General features: G+C 45.6%; 2 protein-coding genes across 4 annotated transcripts in view; one reads left to right on the top strand and one right to left on the bottom strand.

Moving 5' to 3' along the window:
- Positions 1-309: 309 nt before the first annotated feature.
- Dtx3l (deltex E3 ubiquitin ligase 3L) lies at positions 310-12,970 on the bottom strand. Its single transcript, XM_076548810.1, has 5 exons — positions 12,787-12,970; positions 9,676-10,274; positions 6,709-8,265; positions 5,776-5,993; positions 310-3,541 (listed from the first exon to the last, which is right to left on the bottom strand). Exons 1-5 carry the CDS (start codon positions 12,968-12,970, stop codon positions 3,472-3,474), a joined length of 2,628 nt encoding a protein of 875 aa, XP_076404925.1. The 3' UTR covers positions 310-3,471.
- Parp9 (poly(ADP-ribose) polymerase family member 9) overlaps positions 12,508-14,404 on the top strand; it is a 34,836-nt gene continuing 32,939 nt past the window's right edge. The window contains exon 1 of one of the 3 annotated variants that reach the window (XM_042259260.2): positions 12,508-12,594. The gene's annotated coding sequence lies outside the window, so the exon portion shown is untranslated. Of the gene's footprint in view, positions 12,595-13,018; positions 13,305-14,404 lie in introns of those variants that run through there. The other 2 variants (XM_042259258.2, XM_042259259.2) reach the window with 2 other exon arrangements.

Here is a 14,404-nt window from a genome sequence, read left to right on the forward strand (position 1 = left end):
GAGTTGGTCCTCTCCTTCCACCATGTGGGTTCCAGGCATCAAACTCGGGTTGTTAAACTTGGCAGCAGGCACCTTTACCCTCTGACCCATCTCACTGTCCCTGTGGTCTACTTCTGTCTCTATAACAACCTGTATTCACTAGACAGGAAAAGTACTGAGAAATACGATTTTTTTTGCAATCAAAAGTGAAGTCTATGAAGCAACCCAAAAACGCCCCCACACCACTGTATACTGTATGTGTCAAAGGAAACACTCAGAATTCCAACCTAAGGAAAAAGTAATGAGAAATGAGGGAAACCACACAATCTGTTGTAAATAAGGATCTAGTTTATTTAAGGCAGATAATAACACCTTGCAAAAGCAGAAATCCAAACGCCATTAAGCACTCACACCATATGGAATTTGCCTCTGCACATGTGATGAAATGCAAGATCCAGAACTTAACAAAAACCAACTTTTTGCTTCTTTGGAGTAAATTTAACTACTAGATTATAAGACAGAAAATGATCAGTTAGTCTTAATGATAAAAAAAACGTGGTGAATCCTCAACAGTAGAAGGTCTAAGCTGGATGTCCAAGTGAGGCATAGTGGTGCATCCGTATACTCGGGAGGCTCAGGAAGGCAGATCCTGAGAGATTTGTTGTGGAATAATTGTTGAAGATGTATTACATTCATTTATGCTGGAGAACATTTGTTTAATGATGCAAAGATGTATTGCATTCTTCTATGTTGCATTCGTTTAACTCTGAGAAGCTGCGTTACTTTGCCTGTCTAAAACACCTCATTGGTCTAATAAAGAGCTGAGCGGCCAACAGCGAGGCAGAAGAAAGGATAGGTGGGGTTGCCAGGCAGAGAGAATAAACAGGAGGAGAAATCTGGGAAGAGAGATCAGGGAGTGAGAAAAGGAGAAGGAGAGGAGGATGTCAGGGGCCAGACACCCAGACACATGGCCAGACACAGAATAAGAAGGAAAGAAAAGATATACAAAAATAGAAAAAGGTAAAAGCCCAGAGGCAAGAGGTAGACAAGGTAATTTAAGAAAAGCTGGCTAGAAATAAGCCAAGCTAAGACTGGGCACTCATAAGAAAGAGTAAATCTCTATGTGATTATCTGGGAGCTGGGTGATGGGCCCCCCAAAGAGCAAAAGAAAAACCAGCAACAAAGATCAGCCTAGGATATATGCAAGAACTTGGGTAGGAGGTAAGACAAGAAGGACAGAGTTCAAGAACAGCCTTGGCTACATAGGAAGAGGCCAGTCTGGGCGACATGAGACCCTGTCTCAAAAAACAAAAAACAAAACAAAAAAACCAAAAACTGAGACTGAGGTAAAAGTTACCACTTCCACTTAATTATGTTACCTTTGGTGACTGACCGATACTCTGCACATCAATTTTCGGTTCAAAGACTACAGCTACAAATTGTATTGATCACATCAATGTAAAGTATGTTCAGAATAAGTACTCAATAAATGCTTGCTATTATTATCTGGCCAAAATGTTTTTTATGTGTGTCTTAAGGAAAAGTTCAAGACAGGTCATCTACCATTTTGGAGAGCAGTTGTAACACAGATCACCAGATCACTGTGTACTATTTTCTTCTGTTTTGGAGGACCACTTACAGTGTACTGTGACATGCCATACAGACTCTAAAGTAGGTTTAATTCTCTCCTTCACTCATGTCCAGGGAAAGGACTAAAAAAACCATGAGAGAGATAACACAAATTGGTGGGATTCAGTCAAAGAATTAAGAAACAAAAAACTTCGAAAAACCAAAAAACAAAAAACAAACACCCCCCCCCAAAAAAAAAAACAAAACAAAAAATTACTACATTTCAGGTAGCAGTTATTAGAAAATGCTAAGGCACGGTTATTTATCTGTTAAAATTGAAACAGAATATATTCAAAACTTACAACATAACGTTGGGGTAAAATGTGAAAAACACGTTGCACTTCTGTGGCAAGACAAGGGCACCCTTTAGGGCGGACTCCAAGGATCGGTGAAGGGTAGCGCCTATGATAAAGGCCTGGCCAGAGTCTAACCAATACCTGTTGGAGTAAGAAACTGTTTGCCAAATGAATGCCAAGGTTCCCAGTCCTGCTTTTGCCAGTGATCTGAGGAGCAAATCTTTTCATGTGCGCATCCCTTTGCTGAGCTACTAGCTACCTGAGTGAGGCCACAAACACACATTAAACACCAACTGTCCACTAGGCTCAGTATCCTGAGAAACAAGACTCTTCTTGTTCTATTTATTATCAAAAGTTGCCTGATCTCCTGGACACGTTTCTTGCTGTGGGTAGGGAAGGAAGTGTGGTCTTCTCCAGGCAATCCTGTTTTTAAATTTCCCATTTACACGAGGGTTTTACTTGTCCAGGCAGGGATTAAAAAGCAAACAACTAATGTACTACTAGAGATGGCCATGGAATAGGATCAAAGGTCTAGGGATGGAACTTATCGATCTTGGGTTTAAATCCCAACACCAAAACCAAACCAATCAAAAATAAAAAGCAACAACAAAAACCCCCAAACAAACAAATATAACTGGGCATATAGCACATGTCTTTAATCCTAGCATTCAGGAGGCTGATGCAGGCAGATCTAACTTCAAGACCAATCTGGTCTGCAAGGCAAGTTCAAGAGCTACACAGTGAGATCCTGTCTCAAGCAAAACAAAAAACTGGAGAGGTTCAATTAGTTGCCAATGGTTCAAGTGAAAGACACAGAAGATGGTTTCATAATAGTCAGCATCCCAACCATAACACAAGAATGAGATCTGACTTCCTCAGCAAAAATTTGAAATCCCTTATCTTTTTCTTTTCTAAAACTTTTCTCTGTGTGTGTATATGTGCATATGTGTGTGTGGAGCATATGGCAGCCAGAGGGTGATGCTAGTTGTCTTTATTTCTGTCCACCTCATATTTATTTTGTTTGTTTTGAGACAGGGTCTTACCATGTAGCCCTGGCTGTCCTGGAACTTGGTCTATGTAGACCAGGCTGTCTTGGAACTAACAGAAATCACCTGCCTCTGCCTCCCGAGTACTGGCATTAAAGGCATGTGCCATCATGCTCCCATGCACCCGATTTCTTGAGACAAGGTCTCTCAGTGAACCTGGAGCTCATGGTTTGGGCTAGACTAGCTGGCCAGTATGCTCCAGGAATCCCCCCATCTCCACTCACCAGTGCTAAGATTATAAGCGTATGTCATCATACCAGCCTTTGCGTGGCTGCTGCTGATCTGAGCTCATGTCTTCACAACTTATGGATGACCTCCCCAGCCCATGCCCTTTATATTTTGTCTTCCATGAAACAGTAACACTCTAGAAATGACTGGCAAGCAGATTTCTGCTTTTATAGAAACTACATCTACTTAACACAAAAAAAGCTATAGTTTTCTGAAAAGATTTAGGCCTGTACAAATACGACCTCCTGACACACTTCTTTGGAAAGTGGACAGACATCTTCTCAGTGCTTTCCTTACTCAATTCCTTTCGCTTTCAGCTCCTCCTTGACACGTTTCAGGTAATTAGGATCAGGGTAGCCAAAACTGCATGAAGAAAAAAAGAATCCCTTTAGTTTTTTTTTTTTTTTTTCAAATAATTCTTAAGAATCTGTACAGTAGCCGGGTGTGGTGGCACAGGCCTTTAGTCCCAGCACTCGGAGGGTGACAGCAGTCAGATCTCTGTGCGTTTGAGGCCAGCCTGGGCCACACAGTGAGATCCCGTCTCAAAACAACAACAACAAAATCTGTACAATTTGCATTTTAGCATCTAGTACTCTGGGTTCCAACACCCTCAGGCAATCCAGACAGTGACTGATATCTAGTCACTTAAGTGCCCAGCTGACTGACCAGCATCTGTTTTTCAGCCAGGTTGCTCATATTCTTAGCTTATCCTAAGCACTGATGCACGTAATGTTATAAATGCCATATTCTACAGAACAGGTAATCGTATGACAGTAGGATTTTCAAATTGAGAGATTTGAAAAGGTCTCAGGATATATTTCTTTTGGATGCCACAAGTAGAGGAATTCTGAGTTTTATAAGGTAGAATCAGATTTCAGATTTCCTGGAATACATCTCCCCGCCCCATCTTGGGACTCTTTATAACTAAGACTTTTTTCTACCATGTATCAGCCATGTGAGTTCAGCATCTCTGTGGACCGATGGGAAGACAGGAGTGAGGGAGGAGAGTAAGATGACCTTAAAAGAAATCAAAGCAGGGCTGGAGAGATGGCTCAGTGGTTAAGAGCACAGGCTGCTTTTCCAGAGGACCCTGGTTCAATTCCCAACACCCATATGGCAGCTCACACCTGTCTGTAACTTCAGGGGATCTGACACCTTCACACAGACATAAATGTAGGCAAAACACTAATGTACATAAAAATAAATAAATCTAAAAAAAATAAAAAAGAAGTCAAAGCAAATAACATTCCTAGCTTCTGCCTTTCAAATCGATATGAAAGCCTAAATTAAATCAACTCGGATTCATCTTGGATTCTGAAATACCCTTTTTATTTATTTATTTTTTTGTCAAGACAAGGTTTCTCTGTGTAGCCCTGGATGGCTGTCCTGGAACTTAATCTGTAAACCAGGCTGTCCTCAAATTCAGAGATCTGCCTGCCTCTGCCTCCTGAGTACTGGGATTAAAGGCATGCACCACCACTGTCCACCTTTGATACAAAATTAATAACCAAGTCATACCTTAAGAATGGTGGAGTAGAGGCCGGGGGTGGTGGCATACGCCTTTAATCCCAGCACTTGGGAGGTAGAGACAGGTGGATCTCTGTGAGTTCGAGGCCAGCCTGGTCTACAGAGTGAGTTCCAGGATAGGCTCCAAAGCTACACAGAGAAACCCTGTCTCAAAAAACCAAAATAATAATAATAATAATAATAATAATAATAATAATAATAATAATAAAATAGAAAGGTGGAGTAGAAGGTGGGGGGGACCAATTTCTTGTTTTCAAGACTGTTTCTCCACATATCCTTGGATGTCCTGGTACTCCCTCTGTTGGCCTCAATCTCAGAGTTCTACCTGCCTCTGCTTCTCAAATTCTGGGATTAAAGGCATACACCACCACCACTGCCTGGCTGGGACCAATTTTTTTGTCTTTGAAATTATTGTTATGGATTAGTATTTTGCTATGCGTGATGTCTAGAATTTTATGTCAACTTGACACATGTTGGAGTCATCAGAGAAGAGGAAACCTCAATTGAGAAAGTTCCTCCTGGGGTGGTGGTGGCACACAATTTTAGCACAGAGGCAGGCTGGCCTGATCTACAAAGTGAGTTCCAGGATAGCCAGGGTTACACAGAGAAATTGCCTCCATAAGATTGGGCTGTTGGCATGTCTGTAGCGAATTTTCTTAATTTAGTGATTGATGTGGGAAGAACCCAGCCTATTGTCAGTGGTGCCACCCCTGGGCTGGTGGTCCTGGGTTCTATAAGAAAGCAGGCTGAGCAAGCCATGGGGAGTACGCCAGTAACTTACTTGCCAGTAAGCAGCACTCCTCCATGGCCTCTGCGTCAGTTCCTGCCTTCAGGTTCCTGCCCTGTTTGAGTTCCTGCCTTGTCCTCCCTCAGTGACTCTGATTCAGGATATGTCAGCCAAATAAACCCTTTCTTCCCCAAGTTGCCTTTGGTCATCAGAGCAACAGTAACCCGAAGACACAGGGCTAACATCTCCTGCTAGAACATCTTTTTACACCCACAGCCTCAAAATGCAGCATTTAACAACCTATATGTTGTTCAGCAACCATTACATCTCAAAAGGCTCTTACTTTTCTGGCCCTCCAAATGGGGATGTTTTGTGATGGATGTCATTCCATGTAATGACATCCGAGGCTCCTGTTGCTCGAGAGTACCCTATTGTGAAAATCAGCCTTTTTTGAAAGGCTTCCCGGAGCAGATCCAAGACCTTTCTTCCCTCTTCATTATCAGGCAAGTACGCTGTTCGATGTGTTCCAGGATAGGGCTTTCCTGGGTTTGGGTGCTCCTTCTGTATGAAGAAAAGAAAATGTTATATAAAAAATGGTATGCCTCTGAATTTTATTATACTAAAGGTGTGCTCACTGGAGGTGAAGCCTATTGAAAACCCAAAAAAATATATACTTTTTTGCTCATATTCTGAATAATTCACAGTTCTCTTCAAATGACACTAGCTACCCAGCTCCTCCCATCCTAACATATGATCTTTACCTTTAAAAAAGACATGAAAGGCTAGAGGTGTAGCTCAGTAGTGCTTGCTTGGTATGCACAAGATGCTGGGTTCAGTCCCCAACACGGTGAAACTAGTTTAAAAAGCATGTGAATTCTAAGCAAACAATATGAACTTTGCCTCTCTCTATTACGTCCCTACCCACAATCACAGACCGATTTCCTGGGAAAATCATTATTTAAGAGGCTATAGGACGACCCCCCGGGCGCTGCTCATTCTAGCGTAGCAAAAAGAAACTCGAGGGCTGGAGAGATGGCTCAGAGGTTAAGAGCACTGACTGATCTTCCAGAGGTCCTGAGTTCAATTCCCAGCAACCACATGGTGGCTCACAACCATCTATAATGGGATCTGGTGCCCTCTTCTGACCTGCAGTTATACATGCTGTATACTAAATAAATAAATCTGTAAGAAAGAAAGGAAGGAAGGAAGGAAGGAAGGAAGAAAGAAAGGAAGAAAGAAAGGAAGAAAGAAACTCGACGTCCTCAGGCATACTTACTGTTTGGATGCCCCCTGACATAGTATACTGAATCACAATTGTGCCACAGTTCCCATAACCTGGAAGGGGATGTCTTAACGTGCTGAAAGTCATGGTTCCTCCGTCTGGCTGGTTCCCTTTCTGGATACCGTAGGAAGTCTGACACACAGGACAGACAGGCTTGATTGACAAGGCTCTGGTGATACAGGGGGTGCAGAACTCATGCTTGCACTTAGGGAGCACACGCTTGTTGCTAATGGTATCCATGCAGATGGCACAGTCATCTTCCACGCTCTTCTCCTTCAAGGCCCCAGAGCTATCGGCCGAGCCTCTGGGAGGAGGTAAAGCTGAATGGGAGTCATCCCTGTCGATATCCATGGGTGTTTCATGATCCCCATTTATTTTCTCTCCAGACGATGGGGGCAGTCCCACTCTTTTGAAGACATACTGCTTTGCCTGCGCAAGCTGATTCGGCAAACCAATGAAAGTCATTGACTCTTGAGATATCACGAAGTGTACACTGGGGTGCTTTTTTTTTAAGTCGTCCACAAACTTGGTCTTATGTAAGTGAGCTTTCCCCTTGCCCAAGTGTTTCAGCGGCAGGACTTCTGTCCTTAGCTGGCACGTGGCATGTTGGAAGGCGTCAGTGAAACTTGCATAAGAGTGCACAGACAGGTCAACCTCCTTATCCTTGGTGTCAAATAGGATGCAGGTTTTCTGGCCTTTCTCCTGGATTTTGCTGCAGGTGTTATACTTCTGCTCTATCTCTGAGATTTCCTGGAGCAATTCCGGTTTTAGAAGCTTAAAGTGAGTCGAATCAACTTCAATCCCCATCCTGTAACCAGACGCCACTATTTTCACAGGTGTCTTGAGGGAAGTTTGGGAGACTTTTTCTGTGGCAGCTGAAATGTCAGCTTGAGAGCCGAGGAGAGTTAGCGTTTCCCCCTGCCCCTTTATCAGGAGCTTTGGAAAGCAGCGACTCAACTCCTGTCTGAGTTCCTTTGCTTTCTGAGGGTCCTCTAAAGAGACACAATCTTGCTTCAGAGCTTGGATGCACTTCTGAAAGTCTTTCACAAAAGAATCACAGGCTGCTTCTAAGTTTACGTTGTCTGACTGCCTGGGTGTGAAGCGTACAGAGACTATGTCGGGAGCACTATCTTGGATTTCAATGTTCACACCAAATTTTTTCTCTATGGACTGTATTCTACCAGGACAGGCATGTCTGAAATATTCAAGGAAAAGCACAGAAACTTCAAAACAGTTCTCAAAAACTTCTAACTTGGCTTTTGGTTCCGAAGAGGAAAAGCCTCTGACCCGGTCTTGCTGGTTGGGTGGCTCTCTCTCCACATCAGAAGGGGGGTATTTTTGTGGAGGGTACTTCTGTTTCTGCTCACTTTCCAAAAGCTGCATGCTCAAAAAGTGATGTATCATCTCAATATCTCTGAAGCTGCCACACACCTTCGCAATTCCATCCTCACCCTCCACGCTTTTGACGCCAGGGCACACAGCGGCTATGCGTGCTCTCTGCTCTTTGGAGAGCAGTTCACAGTTCAGCTCAGCGGTCACAGCAAGAAAGATCTGAAAGTTTAAAGGGCACAGGTACAAATAAGATCTCTTGGATATCAACCCCATTTTCAGGAAGACCCCCAGGAACTACACAAATGACCACGATCTTTTTTTCTTAGCTGACTCCTTTAAATCCTCTGAGAAGTGCAGTCTGCCACGAGCCAGGCTTGTTAGCTCTGTTTGCACATTGGACTCACCTTGGGGGAGTTTAAAGGTGAATTAAACAAAGAAAGTCAAGGCCAGGGCTCATTGAAGAGGCTCATAGAACTGGTTTGCAATGAAGCCTGGGCACGAACATTTTCTAAAACTCTGTGCCCAAGAGATCTGTGTCTAGAGCTACCATTAGCTTGACCTTGGGGGCTAAGGGTAGAGATAAGGCATCGCTGCTCTCCATGAAGTTGCTGTGGTCCTCAAGAAAGAGTTAGGTAGTTCTAAATCCAAGGAAGATGCTCGGTCGTACCCCATGTCAATATGCTTTTTTCTTTTTTCTCTCACTTACCCTCTTACTTCAAGAAAACCACTTAAAACACTTCACTCGTGCAAAGTTACTAAGTCCTTTTAGACCTTGGTTTTTAGAAGTTTAGTGACGCAATAGAAATGCCAGATTTGGATAAAAAGGATATAGGCATATTGAATATAATATAAAAGCAAAATGTCTAATGATTTGTTCCCACTCAAGGTTTTTTCAGATGAGCTTTAATCCACACAGAGCATTCTTTCTCAGGCCGGGCGTTGGTGGCGCACGCCTTTAATCCCAGCACTCGGGAGGCAGAGCCAGGCGGATCTCTGTGAGTTTGAGGCCAGCCTGGGCTACCAAGTGAGCTCCAGGAAAGGCGCAAAGCTACACAGAGAAACCCTGTCTCGGGGAAAAAAAAAAAGAATTTTATTATACATCTATTTACTGTTCTTTGTTTCCCTTACTGGATGTGAAGGGCCCTAAGAGTGGTCCACAATGTGCCTGTGGCCCCAGTGCCTACAACAGTGCCTGGAACATAGTAAGCAGTTCCTATCTACTTGTTGAATGCATTTTTTTTTTTTTTTTAATGGCTGGTGCCTTCTCACCATTTAAGCCTCAGGCTAAATGTCACCTCAGCAAGAAGGTCTCCCATCTTCCCCTTGCGAGCCCCTACCCTGTTCCTCTCTAAGGCAAAGCTCCCCTTTTTATTTTCCTAGCACGTCTCTGTCTTTGAAGTACTTATCCTCAGTTCATTTACTTGCTTATGGTCTGTGTCCCTCCTTACCCCAGTACGGGCTGCACGAGGACAGGAATCTTGTCCCTGCTTACTCACTTCTGTAGCCCGGTGCCTAGACGGCACCTAGCTCATAGCTAGTCCCCGGCACAAGGCTGCTGGACCAAAAAAGGCGGAAGTGGTGACCAGAGGCAGTTGTAGAAACAGTGCCAGCTCCTCTGTCAACACTCACCTTTTGGACAATAGCATCAACAGAGTTAGAAACAGGCTCTTCATCGGACAGAGCTTCAACCAGAGACTGTGTCAAAGATGGGCGTCTGGAGCTAGGTGTCTCAGCTGACGACTGTGTCAAAGACGGGGGTCTGGAACTTTCTGTCTCAGCTGATGACTGTGTCAAGGATGGAGGTCTGGAACTTTCTGTCTCAGCTGACGACTGTGTCAAGGATGGAGGTCTGGAACTTTCTGTCTCAGCTGACGACTGTGTCAAGGATGGAGGTCTGGAACTTTCTGTCTCAGCTGATGACTGTGTCAAAGACGGGGGTCTGGAGCTTTCTGTCTCAGCTGACGACTGTGTCAAAGATGGAGGTCTGGAGCTTTCTATCTCAGCTGACGATTGTGTCAAGGATGGAGGTCTGGAACTTTCTGTCTCAGCCGACGACTGTGTCGAAGATGGAGGTCTGGAACTTTCTATCTCAGCTGACGACTGTGTCAAAGACGGGCGTCTGGAGCTTGGGTCATCTACTGGCTTTTTAATGGTCTCCAGGAAAATGGGCACGGGTTTGCCATCAATTGACATCTGGTGCTCTTCCTGTTCCAGTACTCTCTCCTTAGCTTCAGGGAGACATTAAACACACACACATCCACACAGAAATGAGAGAGAATTTACAGATGACCCTCAAGGCCCTCTCTGGGTTGATCTAGGAACCTCCAAGGACACCAAAATCCAGAGATATCCCTTATAGGCTTAGGACTTTCACACAAGCTACCCATATTCTCCCATGCTTTTTGTTTGCTTGCTTTTTGTTTGTTTTTGAGAGTCTCACTATGTATGTAATTCTGGCTGTTTTGGAACTCCCTATATAGACCTGGCTGGCCTTGAACTCACAAACATCTGCCTGTCTCTGCCACCAGAGCACTGGGATTAAAGGCATGTGCCACCACACTGGCCTTCCATACCGTTTAAGAATCTCTAGATGGCTTTAATCCCTCACACAAGGTAAACACTATGGAAACACATGTTAGGTTGTATTGTTTAGGTGGGTGAAGCCAGGATGTGGGCCCGGTGTGTAAGTTTCCTCAGATGAAAACATTCCATCCTGTGGGGAAGGAAGCTCCTAAAGCAGGAAGGTAAACAACTTAAACTAGCTTCAGGAAGTCCCTGAAACTGACCAGATTCACCAGACCCCCCCCACCTGCTAGAGTAATCAATGAAGACTGTTGAGAGTCCTTCTGAGACACCCAGAACAGAGTGGCAGTTAAGACTCAGACAAGCCAAGCTGCACTGAGGACACCAGACCATCTGCCCAGAAGAAACAGAAACCAACCGAGTTGCCTGGAAGAGGTCTAGACCAGAGTCACTTGGAAAGGACACTGCCCCACCTGTGGAGCTGCCTATGAGAGAGCAAAACAAACTCCATTTTAAAGAAAACTTCATTTCTAGTAATACGAAGATAAAAAGCTGAACCAAGTTCCAGAGACATAAACACCTAGCTAAGACTCTGGTCAAGGCCACCCCCACCCCCACCCCCCCCCACCCCCCCACCCCCGCCCTCAGGATGGGTAGGATCCTAGCCAAGAAACAGCTAAAACAAAGGCTTAATCCATCAACATCTCCAAAAGTACTGGGAGAGTCTCCAAATGTGTTTTGTCTTCTGTAGTTCTTCTCTTGGCTGAATGTTCCTGTTAACTGAAGTATGACCCTGAAATGCAAAGGCTTGTACCCTCTAGCTTGCGGTTTTTCCCTTTAAAAACCCTTCACTCTGAGAGCTCAGGGCCGTCCTCCTTCACCTGCATAGGCAGAGTGTTGGACGCGGACCAAGCCCGGGCTTGCTTGTTTTAATAACCCCCTTTGTACTTGCATCGGATACTGGCTCTGTGGTGGTCTTGCTTGGGGGTCTCGAGACACGGGCACAGCACCTGCAGGCTGTGCAGTGTGCTCCAGGTCCCCGGCTTTGCGAGCTGTCCCCCATGCTGGGTGGGCTTTGGGGATACAGCTGTCTTTGAGTCATTTCTGCTCCTGTGAGTGACCCCTCACCCACACCCCAGTAAGTAACCCCCAATAAAAACCATTGGTTCACCAAACTGGACTTTGGTGGTATTTTTTCTTTGGTCCGTGGTGGGCTCCCGATCTGAGGTGAGTAGATGTGTGTGTGTGTGTGTGTGTGTGTGTGTGTGTGTGTGTGTGTGTGTGTTGTGTCTTCCCCCAGGAAAAGTTCTGTCTCACAGTAAAAACTAAAGTATACAGAGAACCTGAGCAGTTGGTTCTGGCATTCTGGAAGAGCAGGTTTGTTGGTGGGAGAAAGTTACTCAGAACTCAAAAGCAGGCAGGCTCAAATTTTACTGTAGAGCATCATTTGGTTATTAGAAGTCATGTTTCTAGTCTGGGCATGGTGCTATACACCCACAAACCTAGCACTTAAGTGGTAGAGGTCGGGGGATGACGAGTTCAAGGCCAGCCAAGGGCACATGAGACCCTGTCTCAAAGGGGTGGAGGGAAGCCCGTGCTTCTGCAATGGTCTCAACTCTCTCAATGACATAGAATAATATTTATTGCATAGTTAAGTGGGGGAAAGCCCTGACAAACCAAGAATCCAAAAGTTTAGAGTGATTTAAATGTGTATGCATTAGCTGATTCACAGAAAAGAACACACGAACATGTTTCCATTGTGTATCTTTTTAAACTGATCATATATTATTTTGTAACCTTTAAAAAACAAGTCAAGGGAATCATGATTTACAACAGGAAAGTGGTTTGGGGTGTAACACGCTGCTCGCTCGGTTGGTGGAGCACTTGCCTAGCTAGCACAGGGCCCTGGGTTTCCGCCCCAATCCCCACCCCCACACTTTCTTTTCTCCTCTCAATTCGGTCTGCTGGGAAATTGGGCAACTCGGAGAGCAAATGGAAAGTATCCCTAGGAAGCAGCCAAACCAGGTCAGAGGCTGGGCACATCTAAGGCGCTCTCCCCCACTGTGGGATGGAGGAAGTCTATGGGCGACAGCGTCCCCCACAGGCAGTGCCGCACTCTCGTGGGCTCTCCTCGGAAGCATGAACGGGCCTGTTTGGAAACCTGCAAGGGTCCGCCTTTGCACCCGACCCTGGCCCAGTTCCCTTGCCCCGGCTCACCTGCCCTTTGTAGGAACTTCACCTCGAAGGTGTCGGGGGCGCTGGGACCCACGGGCTGGACAGAGCACTCCCCGCCTCCGGAGGCCCGGCTCTGGAAGTATTTCTCTAGCTTCCTGTGCGCCCTGGGGATGGCCTCCGGCAGCCGCACGAGGAGCGGGGACGGCGGGCAGGAACTGGAGGCCATGGCTGTCGGCGTCTGGCTGGTGTGGGGGCTCAGGGACTTTGCACAGCCCGGACAGAGCAGAGGCGCGTCCTGCCCCAGAGACCAGGGCTGCAAAGTTTCAGTTTCGTTTCCCAGGAGGTCCCTCCCTGTTCCCCGCAGAGCCACCTCCTCCTTCTTTCTCTTCGGTCTCCTAGGGCTGTCGCCCCGGTGAGTAGTTTGTACCCCAGGCGGTGGGCTCTTGGGGGAAGTAATTTCTCCGGGGTCGCAGATCGCCTTCTTTTGCAAAATCGGAAGAGTGGCGGGAAGCGGGATCCCAGGGCCAGGCCTCCTAAGGAAGGATGTAGCGGATAGAGGGGTAAAAAGTTTTCTCTATGTTTGTGCTCTTTGAAACCATTGTTATGATTAATGTTTTTCTGAGAAGCGATTCGGAATTCATGTTATAGTTAACCTGCTTTCTTTGAAGTTGAGGGCGTTTACCTGCTTGGTGAACTGTTAGATGGGCACTTGAGGAATTTTCTGCTCTGGGTCCTTAAGTTAGCCACCAGCACAGATCTGCTTGCTGGCCAGGGTCCCTAGAGAGTGAGATAGACAGGCACCTGACCACAAGAGCCTTCAAGAGCTGAGTTCAACCAGAATTTTAAGGTGAGGTGGGGGGAGGGGAGGACAGTACCCCAGACTGGGAGAGCTATGGTCTGAACTCCTGGAGGGGTCAGTCCCAGGCCTGGGAGCAGATGAGATGGGTCAGAGAGAGGAAGAAGAAGGGTCTGTGAAATCTGTAGTGTCAACAGAAATACAGCGGGGATTATGTGTGTTCATTGTCAAGTTTATCACCATAGTTTAACTTGTATACAAGTTGATGGCTACTAGGTTCATATATTTGAATGCTTAGTCACCAGGGATTGGCACTCTTGAAGGAGTAGGAAGTGTGAGCTAATTTTTGGTTGTCAATTTGATTACATTTGGAATCAACTAAAACCCAAGCTAGCTGGGTAGTGTTTGCAAGAAATTTTCTTTTTTTCTGTTTGATTTTCGAGACAAAGTTTTTCTGTGTAACACCCCCTAAGCTGTTGTGGAACTGGCTTTGTAAACCAGGCTAGCTGTGAACTCAGAGATCCACCTGCCTCTGCCTCCCTGAGTGCCAGGATTAAAGGGTTGTGCCACCACACCTGGCTGTGAAGGGTTTTCTTGATTGGATCATTTAAGGAAAGCAGACCGACCCTAAATCTGGCCACGCCTCCAGGTAGCAGCCTATATAAAAGGACAAGGAAAAAGGAAGCTTTTGCTTTTTGTCTGCTTGTTTCTGGACAGACAAGTGCACTGTCTAAAGCAGATGCCCAGAGGCAGTCTCCTAGGAACCTTAGAAGTCTTTCTTCTGTGAAAACAACAGTGCCCTCTGGAGGCAAGGCGGACCTCCCCCCCCCCCCAGTAGGTTAGTATCCAATTTACTCAAGGTTT

The sequence above is a fragment of the Peromyscus maniculatus genome, chromosome 12, assembly GCF_049852395.1.
Source record: "Peromyscus maniculatus bairdii isolate BWxNUB_F1_BW_parent chromosome 12, HU_Pman_BW_mat_3.1, whole genome shotgun sequence".
Lineage (NCBI taxonomy): Eukaryota > Metazoa > Chordata > Mammalia > Rodentia > Cricetidae > Peromyscus > Peromyscus maniculatus.